Raw genomic sequence first — 18,438 nt, forward strand, 5'->3', positions numbered from 1 at the left:
AATTTAATATATATATATATATATATATATACACTACCGTCAGAATTTCCATCAGTAATTAATCCAGTAGTCTTCAGTGTCACATGATCTTCAGAAATCATTCTAATATGCTGATTTATTATCAGTGCTGGAAACTGTTGTGCTGCTTAATATTTTTATGGAACCTGTGATACTTTTTTCAGGATTCTTTGATGAATAAATGGTTAAAAAGAAGAGCATTTATTTAGAATAGAAATCTTTTCTAACAATATACACTACCGTTCAAAAGTTTGGGGTCAGTACATTTTTATTCTTTCTTTTTTTGAAAGAAATTAAAACATAGATCCCAAGCAGCTGGAGCGCACGGGTACCGTCCGAGAGATCGGATCACAAGCCGTGTGGTCGCTGTCCTCGTGCAAGCCAGGTGTGTGTGTGTGTGTGTGTGTGTCTTATTTATTATCTGTGTTTGATGAGTGCACACCTGATTACTACATCTTTTGTTTTCCTCTGTTTAGTTATTCATTCATTCATTGTCTTTGTGTGTGAAGGGTTTGGAGTCGACCAGTTGAGAGATGATAATCTGGAGACGTACTGGCAGTCTGATGGCTCTCAGCCACATCTAGTGAACATTCAGTTCAGGTAGAGCTACAGAGAGACTCAAACATTTTTAGACCCAATGCACTGATAAACCGATATATTTGGCATGAGTTCATTAACCTGACGGCATTTAGACATTTTGATACTGTTGTTTTATCGCTAGTGATTGGCTGGTTAACATTAATGTTTTTTTGGATCAGTTACAAAATATATATAATGTTTATTCATTGATAATCTATTTATAATATATTATTAAATTAATTCAAATTTAAAGTCTTAGAAAAGTGGAAAATTATTATAAGGTCAGGGACAAATCATGTAGTAGTTATAGTGTTTATAGAACTTGAATATATTTAACTAATTAAATTATTTAGCTTGTCTGTCTGAAATATACATGTTTTAAAATCCTTATACAGTAATAAATTAACTCTAAAGACCCCAAAAAATGCACTGATCGATAGATGTTTTTTTAAGTGAATTTCAAGTATTTAAAAAAATATTGAATTTAGTGTTTAGTTAATTTAGTGTTTTAAATATTTAATTTAATTTAGCCTGTTTTTATGTACCTCTCATTGCTTATTATTACATTTTGTTATTATATCATATAAAAGCATTATGTCTAGCAACAATCCTGCTCTCTAGCCACTAAAAAGGCATTAATGTATATATATATATATATCAGACATTCTTTACATTTTTAGTAATTTAAGTCAAATTAGGTCTCATCTTGTATTGAATTGTCAATGCTGATGACATATAATCTCCACACTGTATGCTGATTTTCTATTAAAAATAAGTCTGTGCTTAGAAAATTATGCTTTAGACACTTTCATTTAAAAAAAATCTGACCTGAGATCAGTGCATACTGTATTATGTCTAGAAAACACTAAAGTAACAGTAAAACATGATTATGATGAATATTATAATGGACACTTTTCACAGCGGGGCCCTCGGAGGTCTGTGCATGCCACTGCAAACTGTATGTGTTTTAATAGAATCAGAGAATGTTTCCTCTCTGTTGTGTCCTGTTAGGAGAAAAACCACTGTGAAAATGCTGTGTATTTATGCCGATTATAAATCGGATGAGAGCTACACTCCCAGCAAGATCTCGGTCCGAGTGGGAAACAACTTCCACAACTTGCAGGAGATTCGGGTCAGAAACACAGATCACGTCACAGTCATAATCTATGTTTGTGGTGGCTGTTGTGGAGGTTAGCGTTGCATTGCTGTGTGCGCCCCCTTTTGGACTGATGACTGACTGTATTTGTCATCTGACTGCATGAACCGTACTGTACCGTTACACCCCTAATATACACTGCTGTTCAAAAGTTTGTAATGTTTTTTAAAGAAGTCTCTTCTGCTCATCAAGGCTGCATTTATTTGATCAAAAATACAGAAAAAACAGTAATCTTGCAAAATGTTATTACAATATAAAATAATGGTTTCTATTTTAATATCCTTTAAAATATAATTTATTTCTGTGATGCAAAGCTGAATTTCCATCATCATTACTCCAGTATAAACTGCCTTCTCATAAGACTCTGTTCTAGAATTAAATGGTTTCAGATGGTTTAAAATGTGTTTTGGAAATTGAACAGTTCAAAGTTAATTTTATGTAAATGCAAATATACAGGAAATAAATGTTTTTTTGAAATGAAGAAAACCTGTCCTGTATCTCTTGATGCTGTATTACAGCAGGATGGATCAGTTTAGCTTGCTTTATTCAGTTGTGATGGCAAGAGGATTGTTTTCGCTCAATTGCATGCTCTTCTACGCAACCTTGCGGAGAGATAGACAGGTTTTTATCAGTCCCAGGTTGCTACAAAGAGCCCTTTTGAGGAACAACTACAACGTTTGTGAGCTTAATGCCATACAGACATAAATATTCTTATTTAAACATCCAAACATGTGTTCAAAAGTTCAGTTTGAGACAATTAGTAGTAAATATCAACAAACATATTTAATTGATCAGGTAAGAAATAGAGATCTGCTTGTATTACCATTAATAATTAAATAACATTTTTGGGTTAAAAGTGTAGGATTTATAAAGTACGATATGTCAAGCCTTTCATTTAGTGCTTGTAGTTCACATTTAAACATTCACACAAATCTATCAGACAAGTAAGGGATTTAGTTTTATTATCATTATTAATACAATAATATTTTTAGGTTAAAAGTGTAGGATGTATAACACAAAATGTAGTTCTTTACATTTAAAAGTTCAAATTTAGGATTTTTTTAAGCTGTAGTACTTGTAGTTCATATTTAAGCATTCAAACAAATCTATCAGGTGAGGAATAGAGATCTAGTTTTATGATCATTATTAATGAAATAACATTTTTTTGTGTTAAAAGTGTAGGATTTATAACAAGACGTAGTACTTGTATAGTTCAAATTTAAACGTTCAAATTTTGGATTTTTAATGTAAGACGTAGTACTTGTAATGCACATTTAAACATTCAAACAAATCTACCAGGTAAGGAACAGAGATCTAGTTTTATGTTCATTATTAATTAAATACAATTTTTGGTTTAAGAGAGTAATATTTATACTGTACGATATGGCACTTCTTTCATTTAGTACTTGTAGTTCACATTTAAACGTTCAGACATGCATTTCGAAAGTTTCGTTTGAGACACTTAGTAGCGCATAAATATTGACCAGCATATTTAGATAATCTATCAAGTAAGGAATAGAGATCTACTTTTATTATTATTATTAATTAAATAACATTTTTGGGTTAAAAGTGTAGGAATTATAATGTACAATATGGCACTTCTTGCGTTCAGTACTTGTAGTTCACATTTAAACATTCAATCATGCACGCAAAAGTTTAGTTTGATACCTTTTTAGTGCATAACTATTGACAAGCATATTAAGACTGTATTAGGTAAGGAATATAGATCTCCTTTTATTATGATTATTAATTGAATAATATTTTTGGGTTCAAAGTGTAGGAGTTATAATATAAGATGTACTACTTGTACTTCACATGTAAACATTCAAACAAATCTATCAGGTAAGAATAATATCTTACTATCGTTATTAATGGAATAACACTTTTGGGTTAAGAGTGTAGGATTTATAATGTAAGATGTAGTACTTGTAGCTCACATTTAAACATTCAAACATGCATTAAAAAGTTTAGTTTGAGACACTTATTAGCATGTAAATATCGACAAGCATATTTAGACAAGTTATCAGATAGGAAATAGTGATCTGCTTTCTTTATCATTAACATGATGAATAACGATGATGAATTAACATTTTTGATCAAAAGTGTAGGATTTATAATGCACTTTTTGCATGTAGTACTTGTAGTTCACATTTAAACATTTCAGACATGCATTCAAAAGTTTAGTTAGACAAGCTAAATTCAGCTTTGTTTGAGAGTTATATCTGTAGTATGTTTTAAAATATAATTTTTTTAACTGATCTACGACTTTGCTGCATAATTTTATTAATTTTTTTATTTTTTTGGCATTGTTTTATTGCCCATAAACGTCACCAAAAAAAATCAAATTTAGCTGATTGCTTTACTTGTGAGTCAATCAGTCTTTTGTGTAAGTGCAAACTTTATGTTCAACCTTGGACAAAAAGGTCAGATCAGTACACACTTGTCCACCAGGGGCTGCTATTGAGCAAAAAATAAGATTAATGTTCACTACAGGCTAAAAAGAAACTAGTAGCCTACTCGGATCTCAGCATGCATTTCATTGATTTGAACTTTTGCAAAACAATCCGTGTTAAACAAAACGGGTCAAATCTTGCTAAATGTCTCATTTCTTTGTATTAGTGATTTAATTCTAAATCTAATCATGATTATGCAACTATATTGGCACCCCAACATTTAAAAAATATAGAAACAAGCCTGTTTGTTGCAACCCCCAATAATTTAAACATGCATTCAAAAGTTTACTTAGTAACACGTAAATATCAACAAGCATGTTTAGATAATCCATTAGGTAAGGAAAGGAAATCTGTTTTTATCATCATTAATAACGGAATAACATTTTTGGCTCAGATGTACAGTATTATAGTAATATGATGTCACGTCTTGCATTTCATGCTTGTAGTTCCACTTGAACTTCCTCTGAACGGTTAGAAATGCAACTATATTGGCACCCCAACATTTAAAACATATAGAAACAACCTGTAGCCTGTTTGTTGCAACCCCCAATAATTTAAACATGCGTTCAAAAGTTTACTTAGTAACACGTAAATATCAACAAGCATGTTTAGATAATCCATTAGGTAAGGAAAGGAAATCTGTTTTTATCATCATTAATAACGGAATAACATTTTTGGCTCAGATGTACAGTATTATAGTAATATGATGTCACGTCTTGCATTTCATGCTTGTAGTTCCACTTGAACTTCCTCTGAACGGTTAGAAAAGGTGCATGTTTGCATGTGTGTCTCTGTGCTGCCTGCTGGCATCCTGTTCAGGCCCCGCTGTGGTTTGCATGATTCGGAGGCGATGATGACAAAGTGTCAGAGAACAAAAAACTCAGTTTAGGTGGAGCTGGACCTTTACAATCAACCAAAGTAGACCGGACTGAAAGATGCGCACTTACTGTGTACTTCTACACATTTTTGGTGAGTTATTTTACTTTTTTTTTTTTTTTTTTTTTTTAAGGCTTTTTCTAAATAGGGAAATTCATTTGGCTGTACTGCTCAGAAAACTTGCAAAATAGTAAAAACCAACATGACAAAGAATCGTGGTAAAATTGTGAATCGTGGTATTTCTGAAAAAACAAATCGTGATATATTTTTGTCATATCGCCCACCCCTACTTAACACACACACACAAATATTTTCCTTTATACAGCTTATTTAATCCTTTCAAGACTTGAACAATAATCCCAGTGTATTTATGCTGCACATTTAACGTGCAAAATCAAATTTTTATGTAGAAAATGTATATAATGTACTCTAATTGTACCATTATTTTCCTATAGTCTAACTGACCAACAACTTCAGTGATTATGAGCACTTTGCACATTTATGACTTATTTGAAAATATTCAACAATATTTATCTTGTCTGAAAATAGAAATAAAAAACAAAACAACGTGTCTGTTAAAACATTAAATTAGTTTGAATAGAAAAATACAATAAAATTAGTTTTTGTTTGTTGTATTTATTAGCTTTGAATATATTAAAAAATATATAAAAATATCTATTCATGCCGTGATTGTCTTTTCCCATAAAAATCTCTTTCTCTTCATAAGATCTCTCAATTGTTTTCTCTTTGATAGTGATGAGATTAAATAAAGAGCAAATGCTTCTCAAACAACGTTTCTTCTGAGAGAAACATCACGTCTCTTCTAGATCTCGACAATGTGCTCACATTTGGGAGGCTTATATCTCAATATGAATTCAATATGAATGATTTCTCATCAAATTCTATTGAATGATATTCACATTCATTCTACAGCTCCAACCTCTTATTTGTCCATCGTTTGTGTCTGTTTTTATTTGTGACCCTAGAGCACAAAAGCAGTCTTAAGTCGCTGGGGTATATTTGTAAAAATATCCAAAAATACATTGTATGGGTCAAAATTATAGATTTTTCTTTTATGCCAAAAATCATTAGGACATTAAGTAAAAATCATGTTCCATGAAGATATTTAGTAAATTTCCTACTGTAAATATATCAAAACTTAATTTTTGATTAGTAATATGCATTGCTAAGAACTTCATTTGGACAACTTTAAAGATGATTTTCTCAATATTTAGATTTTTTTGCACCCTCAGATTCCAGATTTTCAAATAGTTGTATCTCTGCCAAATATTGTTTTATCCTAACAAACCATACATCGATGGAAAGCTTACTTATTCAGCTTTCAGATGATGTATATATCTCAATATCGAAAAATTGACCCTTATGACTTGGTTTTGTGGTCCATGGTCACATTTCTCCTAATGGTTGATGCAATGTCATAAATGTAGATGCTGAATTTAATAAACCTTATATATGGTCACACTTTATTTTAAGATATTAACTAATTATTAACTATGACTTTTTTCTCTATAAACTCCTAATTTGCTGCTTATTAATAGTTAGTAGGTAGTAGTTAGTGGGATTAAGATATGGTCATGCAGAATAAGGCATTAATATGTGATTTATAAGTACTAATACACAGCCAATATGCTAGTAACATGCATGCATGTTTTTTTTAAATTAATTATTTTATTATACTTCCAGCTGCTCTACTCTTGTGTGATTATGGGATGTTCTCCACACCATCATCATCTCCTTCAGAGATGTCCACCACTGCAATATCAGCCACATCCGACTCGAACACTAGGCCTACTGTGACGACAACAGAATCATTAACTGTCTGGAATGACTCGAGCTCGTTAGAGACTGGCTTAGAGGATGAATGGTCCGTTGATTCAAATGATACAGCTGAGAGCAGTGGAGACTCTTCTGACAATGAATCTAAAAGTCTGAATGGAAGCGTCAGTGGAGTGATCTCTTCAACTACACATCCAGCGAGCACCACGCGCACCGTGAAGCACCATACTACTGAAGAAAAAATAGGTTGGAGGATTTCTTATCAACTGTTAGGTGGTTATGGGTAATGGAAGCTGTTGTCTCTTTACTGTAGTATTATTAGACTGTGTCTCTGAATGCCCGTTATTACTTACGACATTCTCTTGTTTATTTGTGTTGGAACGGCCGCTGAGCTTTCTGCAGAGTTTAAGGGCTAAACCAGCTCGCAGGCCGCCGTCTAGATAGTGGTTTGAAGGGCTATAGCTGAACTATAGCTTACGTGCATTACCTACATGCAATATTTCCCCAGTTTAAAAAAAAGGTCCTTTTATTGAAGCTTCAAAAATTACTCGCTTTCAGCTTTTTGACATTAAACAGATGAAAACACATTTATGCTACCGGTCGAAAGTTTAAAATAATTAATAATCTTTTTTGAAAGAAGTCTCTTCTGCTCACCAAGGCTTCATTTAAATACAGTAATGTTGTGAAATATTATTACAATTTCAAATAACTGTTTTTAATGTGAATATCTGATCAAAAGCTGAATTTTCAGCATCATTGCTCCAGTCTTCAGTGTCGCATGATCCTTCAGAAATCATTCTAATATGCTGATTTGCTGCTCGAGAAACATTTCTGATTATTATCAATGTTGAAAACAGTTGTGCTGCTTCACATTTTTGTGGAAACAGTGATACCTTTTATTTTTCAGGATTCTTTGAATATAAAGTTCAGCATTTATTTAAAATAGAAATCTTTTGTAACTTTATAAATGACTTTACTTTCAATTTTGATCAATTTAATGCACGCTTGCCGAATAAAATTATTAATTTTGTGATGCTGAATTAACATGCTGAATAAAATTCCGCTTTGATCACAGCAATAAATTACATTTTAACATAATATATTCACATAGAAAACTGTTATTTTAAATTGTAATAATATTTCGCAATGTTACAGTTTGTATAGTATCTTTGATCAAATAAATGCAGCCTTGATGAGCAGAAACTTTTTTCAAAAATAATTTTCATTATTCCATACTTTTGACCCGTAGTGTACATATCTATACATATCTAGAAATGTTGTTACACGTATTCTGTGTTTTGAAATTTGTGGTAAAGTCTGTAAAATATAAGACAGTTCTGGAGCAAAAAAAAGTGGACTTTAAGAACAAATGTATCATTTTAAATGCATAGTGACTAAAACATACGAGATGTTTCTGACAAGTTGAGAAAATGTCGGCGCTGACAGTGTAAAGTGTGTGAAGGGCTGGTTTCAGAGCTGATCTGAGCGGTTAAAGTGTGAGTGGGTGCGAGATTCGCCATGTTTCTTGCTTTTTGAATGCAGACTCACCACAGCAGCAAAATCTCTCTCTCTTTCTCTGTTCTATTTAAATCTTGTGTGTAGCAGCATGTTCGTAGACTCACACCAAAGCTTTTTATTTATTTCAAATGATTTTGTCATAATTGCATGCTCTCAAAAGCAGATAGTAGTTTCTCAGTGTGTCTGAATTCATTCTGCTGGGGTCTTTGTTGGTTTGTTGTAACGTGACCATTGTTCTGTTTCAGATTCAGGATCGGTGACAGGAGGTGAGCTTGACCTTCTGCACATCGCAGCGTCTGCTTTGCTGAAGATAGGAAACACATCCTTTCTTCCTGTCGTAATGTTTCTGCACACTCGACTCTGAAACTATCTCTATTTTCACATTAAAACCACGTTCATGTGCTAAAATAATGCCTATTCTCTTTATAAACTGAAAACCACAACATCAAATCTCTGTATGTTGTTGCCAGGTATCATCATTTTGATCATCATCCTGATCCTGATTGTTTTTCTGCTTGGCATTTTATATTTTCTGAGAAAGAAAGCAAGGGTAAGATTTTATAGGTTATTTCATTTTGTATGTTTTGGATCTGTTGCAAACCCTAGTGAGCTGCCTTGCCATGCTGTCTAACTCATTTCTAAGATAGTTTTGCTAATTAAATCTCATAAGAATGAACGTCTTGCCATTGGGAGAGAAGTTGAGTAAATTTACTTTATTTCAATTCTTTTTATTATTATTATTGAATTACTCACATCACTTGCATCAAAAGGATCACTCAGTTTTGAATTTGTACATTTTCTTTTAATTGAACCCTGTATTGAATTTTATAAAATAAAAAATACATAAATTAATCAAGTTGAATTTAACAAATGTATTTATTTATTGCCAAACAACAACATAGCTGTCTGGAATTTCTTGGTGAGCTCAAACACAACTAAGACTCTAAGGCAAAAACAAACACATTCATACATGCATCAATTATTCCAACCATTATAAAGAATGAAATACAAATGCATAAGTGCCAGAAGAGTTTAAAACATGGACCATCCTACAATAGGTACTATTAAAAAAGCATGCTCTCTGCAAATAATTTTTTTATTTAATTTAATTTTATATTAGTTATTATTATTTCTATTTATTTATTGATTGATTGATGTTTGTTTATTTGTTTGTTTACCTACCTACTTTTCAGATGCTTTAAATGCTCTTTAGGCATTATTATTATTATTATTAAATTGCTTAAATCACTTATGCCAAAGAGGGTCACACTGTAATTTCTTGCAAAGAAATTTTGATTTTTAAAAAGGGAAAGTGTGTGTTTCCAATGCAACCGTCAAGATCTTGGGTCCGTTTTATTTTTTTAACTGAATCCTAGATTGCATTTCATAAAATAAAAATTGTAAACATTTTAACATACACTTATTTTAACCACTTTTCAGGTGCTTTAAAATGCTCATTAGGTCGACAGCTCGCTAAGGTTTGGAACACAGTCACTGTATGGCTAACACTGAACATTGACAGGAATTTTGCATTTATTCTCTCTCTCTCTCACACACACACACACACACACTCTCTCTCTCTCTCTCTCACACACACACACACCTAGTATTCTAATTGCATAACTCTTGCATTGTGATTGTAGAGTTACTCATTTGATTTGACTCGTGTCGATGGACCTGGCAATGATTATGACACCCCGCTCAGGAGCGACCAACAAGGCCTAAGCTATGAACAAACCAACAAAGGCAAGTGTGAATGTAAAACGCACCAGAATATGAACATGATCTTGATTCATCTGTGTGCAATCTGTTCAGAAACTCAAAATCAGCCTGTGACTTGTTAACCTGTGTTCATGTCTTTCTGCTCAGATATGCCTGTGTCTTTGAATTACATCCAAGAAGACAAGTCTGAGGAAAAGACTAATCCGATAGCAAATGGGTCTGCAGGAGAGAAAACTGAACAAACACCGACCAATGAAAATGGTAAAGCACATAGGCGCTCTCTTGTGACAAAAGCTGATCCAAACAGCAGCATTTTTACATTGCTTTGGCAGAATTGCATGTATTTTTTTCGAGCAAGCGCTGCTTATAATTCAAAACCTTGTCTTGATGGTCACTATTTTCCTTTCTGTATTATCTTCATTGGGAGGGGAATGAATGGGTTGTTTGAATTCACTTTATTGCTTTCCATGGTGATGAGAGTATGTCTGTAATCTTAAAGATGAGCAGAATGTTCCAGAAGAGAACAGTTTCTCTTCAAACTCGAGCTTGTCTACGCCAGTGAAGAAAGTGGAGTTTAACCTGGACCTGGATCTGCTTGGAAGTGAATCTGAATTAAGTGCTCAGACCGAAGCTGAAGCCACAGATGCGGCGCAAAATGAAAACAACAATAACGTCAGTAATGCTGGTCAGTACAACCAAAAAAATTCATTGGCCAAACATGATTTTGGCCTCTTATGTTAAAAAAAAAAAGTTCTACATTTTAGGTCCATGCATGGGTAATACCGTAAGTTTACAATGTCATTGGGTTTTATGTATTACAGGGCGAGGAACAGCAGAAGAGATCTTCACTGAAATCAGTCTAGACGAGCCAAAGGAGCATGCATAGCGTGTGTTTCCCATACAACAATCAAGATCTCTGGTCTTTGGTACCTAGATTCAACTCTATCTGTTCAAGATGCCTTGATCCGGACTATATGAGTGCTAAAGCGTCCTTTTGACATTCTCACTTCAAGTGCTGTTTCATCTACTGTTAAAAGAGATTGTATACTGTACATAAAAAATGACATTGAATCATTAAAGTTTATGTAAAAAAAATGTTAGCATACAAATGCAGTATGAAATAATTTGTGGCTGTAATAAACGTTCACTGTAGAATACACTTGTGTGTGTGTGTATGTTTTTGACTGATGCTCTCTGTTAAAGGGACAGTTCGCCCACAAATTAAAATTAAGTCATCGTTTACTCACCCTTGTGTCCTTCTAATGCCATATGCCCATCATTTTTTTTCTGAACACAAAAGGAGATTTATTTATTTTTTTATATCCTGTGTGCTCGTCCATATAATGGCAGACAGTGCTGGGTAGATTACAAATTGCATGATAAAAATTGTAGTCAGTAATGTCATTTAGATTACTCATTTTAGGTAATGTATTCTGACTGCTATTGGATTACTTTTAGATGACTTATGATCTAACTTGTTTCTAGATTTAAATTGGATTATTATTATTATAGAAAAAAAAAACAAATATATGACTATTAAACAACATCAGTGAACGTCCAAATGTGTTGTTAAAGGCACAATATGTAAGATTTTTTTATTAAAATATCCAAAAACCACTAGAACAGTGTTATATATTTTGCTGACTTGTGTACTTACATTATCCCAAATGTTTCGAAGAATGTTTAAATCCAGAGAAATAAGCAATTTTAACTAGTGACACGGACCGTGTCCATAGTGTCATTGTGTCGCCTGCCAATGACGTCATAACCCCTCAATTTCCGGTTTTTTTTGGAATCTGATTATGTAATCCAGATTACATGTAATCAGTTACTACCCAGCACTGATTGTATGACGATCAGCATCAAGCTTTTAAAAAAAGATGCAAAGTTGTTGTATAAAACTTGTTGTTGGGACGAGCACAACAGATATATTATCTTGTTTTCTCACAACTTGTGTGCTTTTCCTGGGCGAGTCGGAGTGAACTGCTGTGCTAATAGAGACTCATAAACGCGCAGTCCTGCACAGAGACCAAAGGTCAAGGTCAGGATATTCGTTAAATAATAAATTACATTTTGGTTTGTTTTTCACCAAACCCTGTCATATATCCACCGAACACTTATGTTGCATGGGATCATTCTGCATACTTTCTGCAAAAGCCATTATATGGACAAGCACGCGCAGGACACTTGTTTTGATCTTATTTTGCGTCTGAAAAAGAAAGAAGGGCATATGGCATTAGAACAACACAAGGGTTAGTAAATGATGACTTAATTCTCATTTTTGTGTGAACTCTCTTTAACAGTCATTTGAGAGTTTCGTCATATCCCTTCTTTAAACATTTGTTCAGCCGAAGGGGATGAGCACAGTTAGGAAATACACAGAGAAAGAGTTTAAATACTCCTCGTTTTCCTCAGTTTAGATGGAAGAAGACGTATCTTCACTGGCCAAGTAGTGCTCAAGTGTTGCTGTATACAGTATATCCACCAAGCTGTGCTTCTGTTGGTCTGCCTTCCATTATCAACAATGGCCCAGACCTAACGCTGAATCTTAATCATAAGATTGTTGTGCCAGCGGACCCTCTAAACCACCTCGTCATGCGGGTTTTGCCAGCACTCTCAGAAAAAAAAGGTACAAAAGCTGTCACTGTGCACACCTTTGTACCTAAACAGTCTATATTGGTACCTTAAAGGTACACATTAGTACCTAAAGTGACATATTAGTACAAGGAAAGGTACTGCCCCAGTGACCGCTTTTTCCGTTTTTTTTGTATTGCAGAAGGCCCAAAGACACACTGGTGAAGATTACACACCCAAATCAGTTTGAAAGTACGTCTCATGTCAAGCTTTTTGATACACATAGGTAAAAATCCATCAACCGAATGTGCTAAAATTGAAAAATGGTGACCTCGATGTGGGCTTGTGCCCTAATTGGTGATCCTGCCCTGACCACTGGATTTATTTCGACTAGTTGTCTTACACTCACACTCAAGTATGTGTCTTTCCTTCATGTGCACCAGAACTGAGAATTGTTCTTCCTGTGTGTAGATGTCAGTGCAATCTGTTGTGGAAGAAAACACATACAAATCAATACATATAAATACATTCAAATTAAATTTAAAATTATTCAAAAGAAAGTTTGCCTTATTTTCTCTTTCATTTACCGACAGCAGATGTTTAAGTTCAGTTTTGGTCCTCCAAAAAAGCTAATATCTTTACTCGTATGCATTCATGCATGTATTAATTACATTAATAGCTTGACTTAGCTCTTAATTTGATAAACAAATTTTAAGTATGGAATCATTATATTTCCAGGAGACTGCAGGCCGACAGTGGTTTGTTTATGTGGTTTACATTGTGCACTCCTAGATGGAAGTGATCTTCAACTTCACAGTATATCCTCGACTACTTCACACGCCGAAAACAGAGCAGCGGATGTGTTTGTGGAAGAACACACTGGAAAAGACACTGGGACAACCCTCCAGAATTAATTCAATGAATTTTAATACTTATGAGTGTATAGTACAAATAGGAGAATGATACTTTATTGCTTCTAATTCACCCAAGCCCTGCCTAATAACGCCTACATGAATAAAAGAACACAAATTTTACAGAGTCTTCATAATGTATTTAATGATTCATAGATTACATTTAATAGATCATGAAAACATTTCCAGTTGGTTTGTAAAAGGTGTCATTATTCATGCTTGGGCATGAATAATAACCATTTTGCCCAGCTGCGGTGAATCGAGTGCTTCGAAACTTTCGAAACAAAGTTTTGAAAAGCTTTGTTTCTCACATTGCTCCTTTTTCATTATGAAATTATTTGGACATCCATCCATCCATCATTCCATGGGCTCACGCCCGTTGGTGTCCAATGCCCGTCTGACGCTCCATTTCCACTGTGCACGGTCTTTGGCACGCATTTGGACATATTGGCTATTTTTTAAGCGTTTCGCTCTTTTTCTGTCGTAACATCTTAAATATGTCGTCTCTACTCTGAATAAAAAAGTCCGTCACTGTTGCTTTTCAACTTTGAATCAACTCTTCGGCACAGTGTGTTGAGTTTTCTGACAGTCCCTATAGATTGGCTTTGATTAATCTCACTTACTAACAAAGCGTGTATTTTCCGACGCTCCCTTAAAGGGATAGTTCACCCAAAAATGAAAATTACCCCATGATTTACTCACCCTCAAGCCATCCTAGGTGTATATGACTTTCTTCTTTCAGAAGAAACCAATTGGAGTTATATTTAAAAATGTCCTGGCTCTTCCAAGCTTTATAATGGCAGTGAATGGGTGTTATTTTTCAATAGTCCAAAAGAAGTCCAATAAAGCGCATCCATCCATCATAAAAAGTGCCTCACATGGCTCCGGGGGGTGAATAAAGTCCTCCTGTAGCGAATCAATGCATTTTTGTAAGAAAAAAATCCATATAAAAATTTTTATAAACAGTAATCTCTATCTACCTCTAACTGTCTTCAATAGAACGCCATTCCGGCGGATGACGTAGGACGTCGGCGTAACATAAGGTTCGGTGAGAATATGCTAGTCTCGCGAAAACCAATGTTTGTTTACAGGAGCAAAGGGAGCAAAGTTTCCTTACTTTAGCAAAGGAAAACCAGTCTCCTATTGGCTTATATCGAAATCCTCCGACATTCTTCTTTACAAATCCTAGTTTTGTACTTTTAATTCATGACCAGTGTTTTGTTTCGCTCTCTCCGCTGCACTTCCGCATTCGTCACTTCTCACTGGACCTTACGTTACGTCCTACGTCATCCGCTGTAACAGTGTTATTGTGAACGCGCGTACGACAGTTACTGAGATTACTGTTTATATAGTTTTAAATATGGATGTTTTTCTTACACAAACGCATCGATTCGCTTCAGGAGGCCTTTATTAACCCACTGGAGCCATGTGGGACACTTTTTATTATGGATGGATGCGCTTTATTTGATGTCTTTTGGACTATTGAAAAATAACACCCATTCACTGCCATTATAAAGCTTGGAAGAGCCAGGACATTTTTTTTATATAATTCCGATTGGTTTCGTCCGAAAGAAGAAAGTCATATACGCCTAGGATGGCTTGAGGGTGAGTAAATCATGGGGTAATTTTCATTTTTGGGTGAACTATCCCTTTACGGGTGTCGCGCATGCGCAGATCATCGCTCTGCCGCTAGTGGCCGCTGTTTCGCGCTCCGTTTTTGCCACAGCAGCCGAAGGCCGAAAATATCAGACACCATGGCTCTGTCGCTGCGCGTCTGCTCGCGTTTTTACCGAACCAACGCGCCTCTCGCACAGGCAACAGGCTCTAGAGGTTATTAATCACAAAACTCGGTCTTTCAAGTTGAGTGTTTTGACCATGAGTGTCGGCGATTGCGCCGCGTAACGCGCTCGACACGCACAAAGGCGGATATTATGGAATAAACGCGCGTCGCACGGCCGCTAGACTCACCATAATAATAACAATTACACTGCTATGGCACTCTCGGTGATCCAGACGTGTCGTAGTCTGGCCCTGTCCACCTGGCTGCTGTCCTTCTGCTTCGTCCATCTGCTGTGTTTGGACTTCACGGTGGCGGAGAAGGAGGAATGGTACACGGCGTTCGTCAACATCACGTACGTGGATCCGGACACGGCCGAGGTCCGCACCGAGAAGACGGAGTGCGGGCGTTACGGGGAGCACTCGCTCAAGCGCGAGGCCAGAGGCGTGCTGGCGATGCCCGTCGCGCCGCAGGACAGACACGCGTGCGACCCCAGCTGCAGGTTCACGCCGCGCGGACACGGCGCGTGGATCGCGCTCATCAGCCGGGGAAACTGCACGTACAGAGACAAGATCCGAAACGCCTTGGGAAAAAACGCGTCCGCTGTGGTCATATTCAACGTGGGATCCTCCAACCCCAATGAGACCATCACCATGTCTGATTCAGGTGGTGCATGCTTGGTTATGATCGATTATGTCTGCGTGACAGGTTATGTGTGATTGCAAATCCATATTTGGTTATGGAGTGATGGCAGATGCATGTCTGGCTAAATGTGATGGTCAATGCATATGTGTTGTGATGCATGCATTCATCATCTGTCAACTAGATATGCATGTTTGGTTATGTGTTATTGTAAGTCCATATATATATACGGTTATGAGTGATGGCTGATGGTAATAAATGCATGTGTGAGTTATGTGTGATAAATGCATTATTGCATATTTAGAAATGTGTCTGGCTGAATGTGAATGCATATGTGTTTTATGAGTTTATATATTGTTATTAGTTATAATGAGTGCATGATGTGTTATTGTAAATGCATATTAGGTTATGAGTGATGGTGAATGGATATCTTGCACGTTTGATTGTGTTTTGCTAAATCTGTGATGGTTTAAAGGAATATTTCACCCCAAAATTAAAATTTGCTGAAACTTTACTCGCCTTTAGGACCATCCAAGATTAGGATGAGTTTGTTTCTTCATCAGGTTTGGAGAAATGTAGCATTGCATCAGTGTCTCAGCAATGGATGCTCTGCAGTGAATGGGTGCCGTCAGAATGAGAGTCCAAACAGCTGATAAAAACATCACAATAATCCACAAGTAATCCACAGCACTCCAGTCCATCAGTTAATGTCTTGAGAAGCCAAAAGCTGTGTGTTTGTAAGAAATAAATCCATTATTAAGATGTTTTAACTTCAAACTGTTGCTTCCAGCTAAAATATAAATCCATAATAACGCTTCCTCCAGTGAAAAAGTGCATCTGCTGTTGTCTCTCACATCAAAATCCAGCCACATATTTGTTTAGAGCTGTTTAAACGCTGCTTGATCTGTGCAGATTTGTCTCCTGATTCACACCAGAACACTTTATCACTGGAGGAAGCGTTATTATGGAGTATGGACTCGGATTTTAGCTGGAAGCAACAGTTTGAAGTTAAAAATGTCTTGATGGATTTGTTTCTTACAAACATGCAGCTTTTGTCTTCTCCAGATGTTAACTGATGGACTGGAGTGCTGTGGATTACTTGTGGATTATTGTGATGTTTTTATCAGCTGTTTGGACTCTCATTCTGACGGCACCCATTCACTGCAATTCAGGCCCCGAAAATAGTAATTTGTTCTTGTACCTTGGGCACTGTAATGTAAATTGTCACATGCTTTAGTGTTTTTGTGGGTATTTCTGACTTCTCTATAAAGTGTTTGAACGTGTGTCGCGTCGTCCAGCTGTGTTTGTATGTTCTCTCACATCTGGAAGTCATGAGTGAATCGTGATGTTGGTGTTCAGGCTCGACTGGAGCGGTCACTTCAGCGTTCTGCTCGTTCCGCGTCTCAGAAGTTTCATCTGACGCCTCTTATCTTTCTCTATCTCCCTGTGAAGTGTTGCAGAAATGCTGCTTGTTTAGTTCCTCTCTTTGTTCTACGTCAGTATCTGCATTTATCCCCCTTGTTGTTTTTCTTGTTATCTTTAACTCTTTCTTTGAACTTTGTGTTTCGTTTGGGCTCCGTCTGATGTTAAAGCTTTTCACTGTGCTGTTTTTAGGGTCCTATGAAATCCCCCCCCCCTCTCCCAAACTCTGTTGTATTTTTTCCCAAATTATATACTTTTCTGGATTCCATTTTTTTTCCATTTTAAAATTTTCTGGATTCTGTTTTAATGTTTACATTCAATTTTAGCAATCAAAAAGCATGTCTAATTAATTAATCATGATACTTATACAATTTAACAACAATTTATTAAAGTTTAACAAAAATTACATATATGGCCTTTTAAAATCCTTTTATTTTTTCCCCCAAATTAATTTTTTTTTTTTCTAGATTATTTTTTCTGATTTAAATGGTTCGATTAAATCATAATAATCAGAGAGAATGTCTAATTTAAATCATGAAACTTATTCAGTTTAACAACAATGTATTAAAAGTTTAACAAAATTTATTTTTTAAGACATATGAAATCCATTTTATTTTTTTCCCATTTTTATTTAATTTTTTTTTTTTAATTTTGTAATTTTCCCCCCAAATTCATTTCCCCCCCCCATTTTATTATTATTTTTTTCAAATTTAATTTTACTTTTTCCTGTATTTTTTTATTTCAATTTCAATTTTCTGGATTACGTTTAAATGGTTAGATTAAATCATAACAATCAGAAAGAATTCCTGATTAATTAAAATCATGAAACTTATTCAGTTTAACAAAAAAATTTAATTTAAAAGTTTAACAAAGTTAAAATTTTTAAGACCTATGAAATCCATTTTATTTTTTCCCATTTTTATTTATTTTTTAAAATTCTGTAAAATTTTCTCCCAAATAATTTTTTTTCCCATTTAAATTCCCCCCCCCCCC

The 18,438-nt window shown here is 35.1% G+C and overlaps 3 protein-coding genes across 3 annotated transcripts in view; all 3 read left to right on the forward strand.

Moving 5' to 3' along the window:
- LOC107725719 (anaphase-promoting complex subunit 10-like) overlaps positions 1-1,792 on the forward strand; it is a 2,931-nt gene extending 1,139 nt beyond the window's left edge. The window contains exons 3-4 of the mRNA XM_016535099.1: positions 528-618; positions 1,609-1,792. Of these exons, the coding sequence (XP_016390585.1) occupies positions 528-618; positions 1,609-1,792 (275 nt within the window). The remainder of the gene's footprint in view (positions 1-527; positions 619-1,608) is intronic.
- Positions 1,793-5,017: 3,225 nt separating this feature from the next.
- On the forward strand, positions 5,018-11,395 carry LOC107725724 (uncharacterized). Its single transcript, XM_016535103.1, has 8 exons — positions 5,018-5,175; positions 6,787-7,125; positions 8,643-8,663; positions 8,868-8,947; positions 10,041-10,143; positions 10,267-10,380; positions 10,619-10,804; positions 10,941-11,395. Exons 1-8 carry the CDS (start codon positions 5,142-5,144, stop codon positions 11,003-11,005), a joined length of 942 nt encoding a protein of 313 aa, XP_016390589.1. The 5' UTR covers positions 5,018-5,141; the 3' UTR covers positions 11,006-11,395.
- Positions 11,396-15,318: 3,923 nt separating this feature from the next.
- The window catches only part of LOC107725723 (RING finger protein 150), a 10,931-nt gene continuing 7,811 nt past the window's right edge, over positions 15,319-18,438 (forward strand). The window contains exon 1 of the mRNA XM_016535102.1: positions 15,319-16,047. Coding sequence (XP_016390588.1) covers positions 15,597-16,047 — 451 coding nt within the window. The 5' untranslated portion in view covers positions 15,319-15,596. The remainder of the gene's footprint in view (positions 16,048-18,438) is intronic.

The sequence above is a fragment of the Sinocyclocheilus rhinocerous genome, unplaced genomic scaffold (assembly GCF_001515625.1).
Source record: "Sinocyclocheilus rhinocerous isolate Xijiao unplaced genomic scaffold, SAMN03320098_v1.1 scaffold1057, whole genome shotgun sequence".
In the NCBI taxonomy this organism is placed as follows: domain Eukaryota; kingdom Metazoa; phylum Chordata; class Actinopteri; order Cypriniformes; family Cyprinidae; genus Sinocyclocheilus; species Sinocyclocheilus rhinocerous.

What these genes read in the sequence shown, in the direction of transcription:
- LOC107725724 (XM_016535103.1), top strand. Translation starts at nt 5,142, where the DNA reads ATGCGCACTTACTGTGTACTTCTACACATTTTTG. An exon ending in AACACCGACCAATGAAAATG is followed by an intron (nt 10,381 to 10,618) that starts GTAAAGCACATA and finishes GTAATCTTAAAG; the next exon opens with ATGAGCAGAATGTTCCAGAA. An exon ending in CAATAACGTCAGTAATGCTG is followed by an intron (nt 10,805 to 10,940) that starts GTCAGTACAACC and finishes TATGTATTACAG; the next exon opens with GGCGAGGAACAGCAGAAGAG.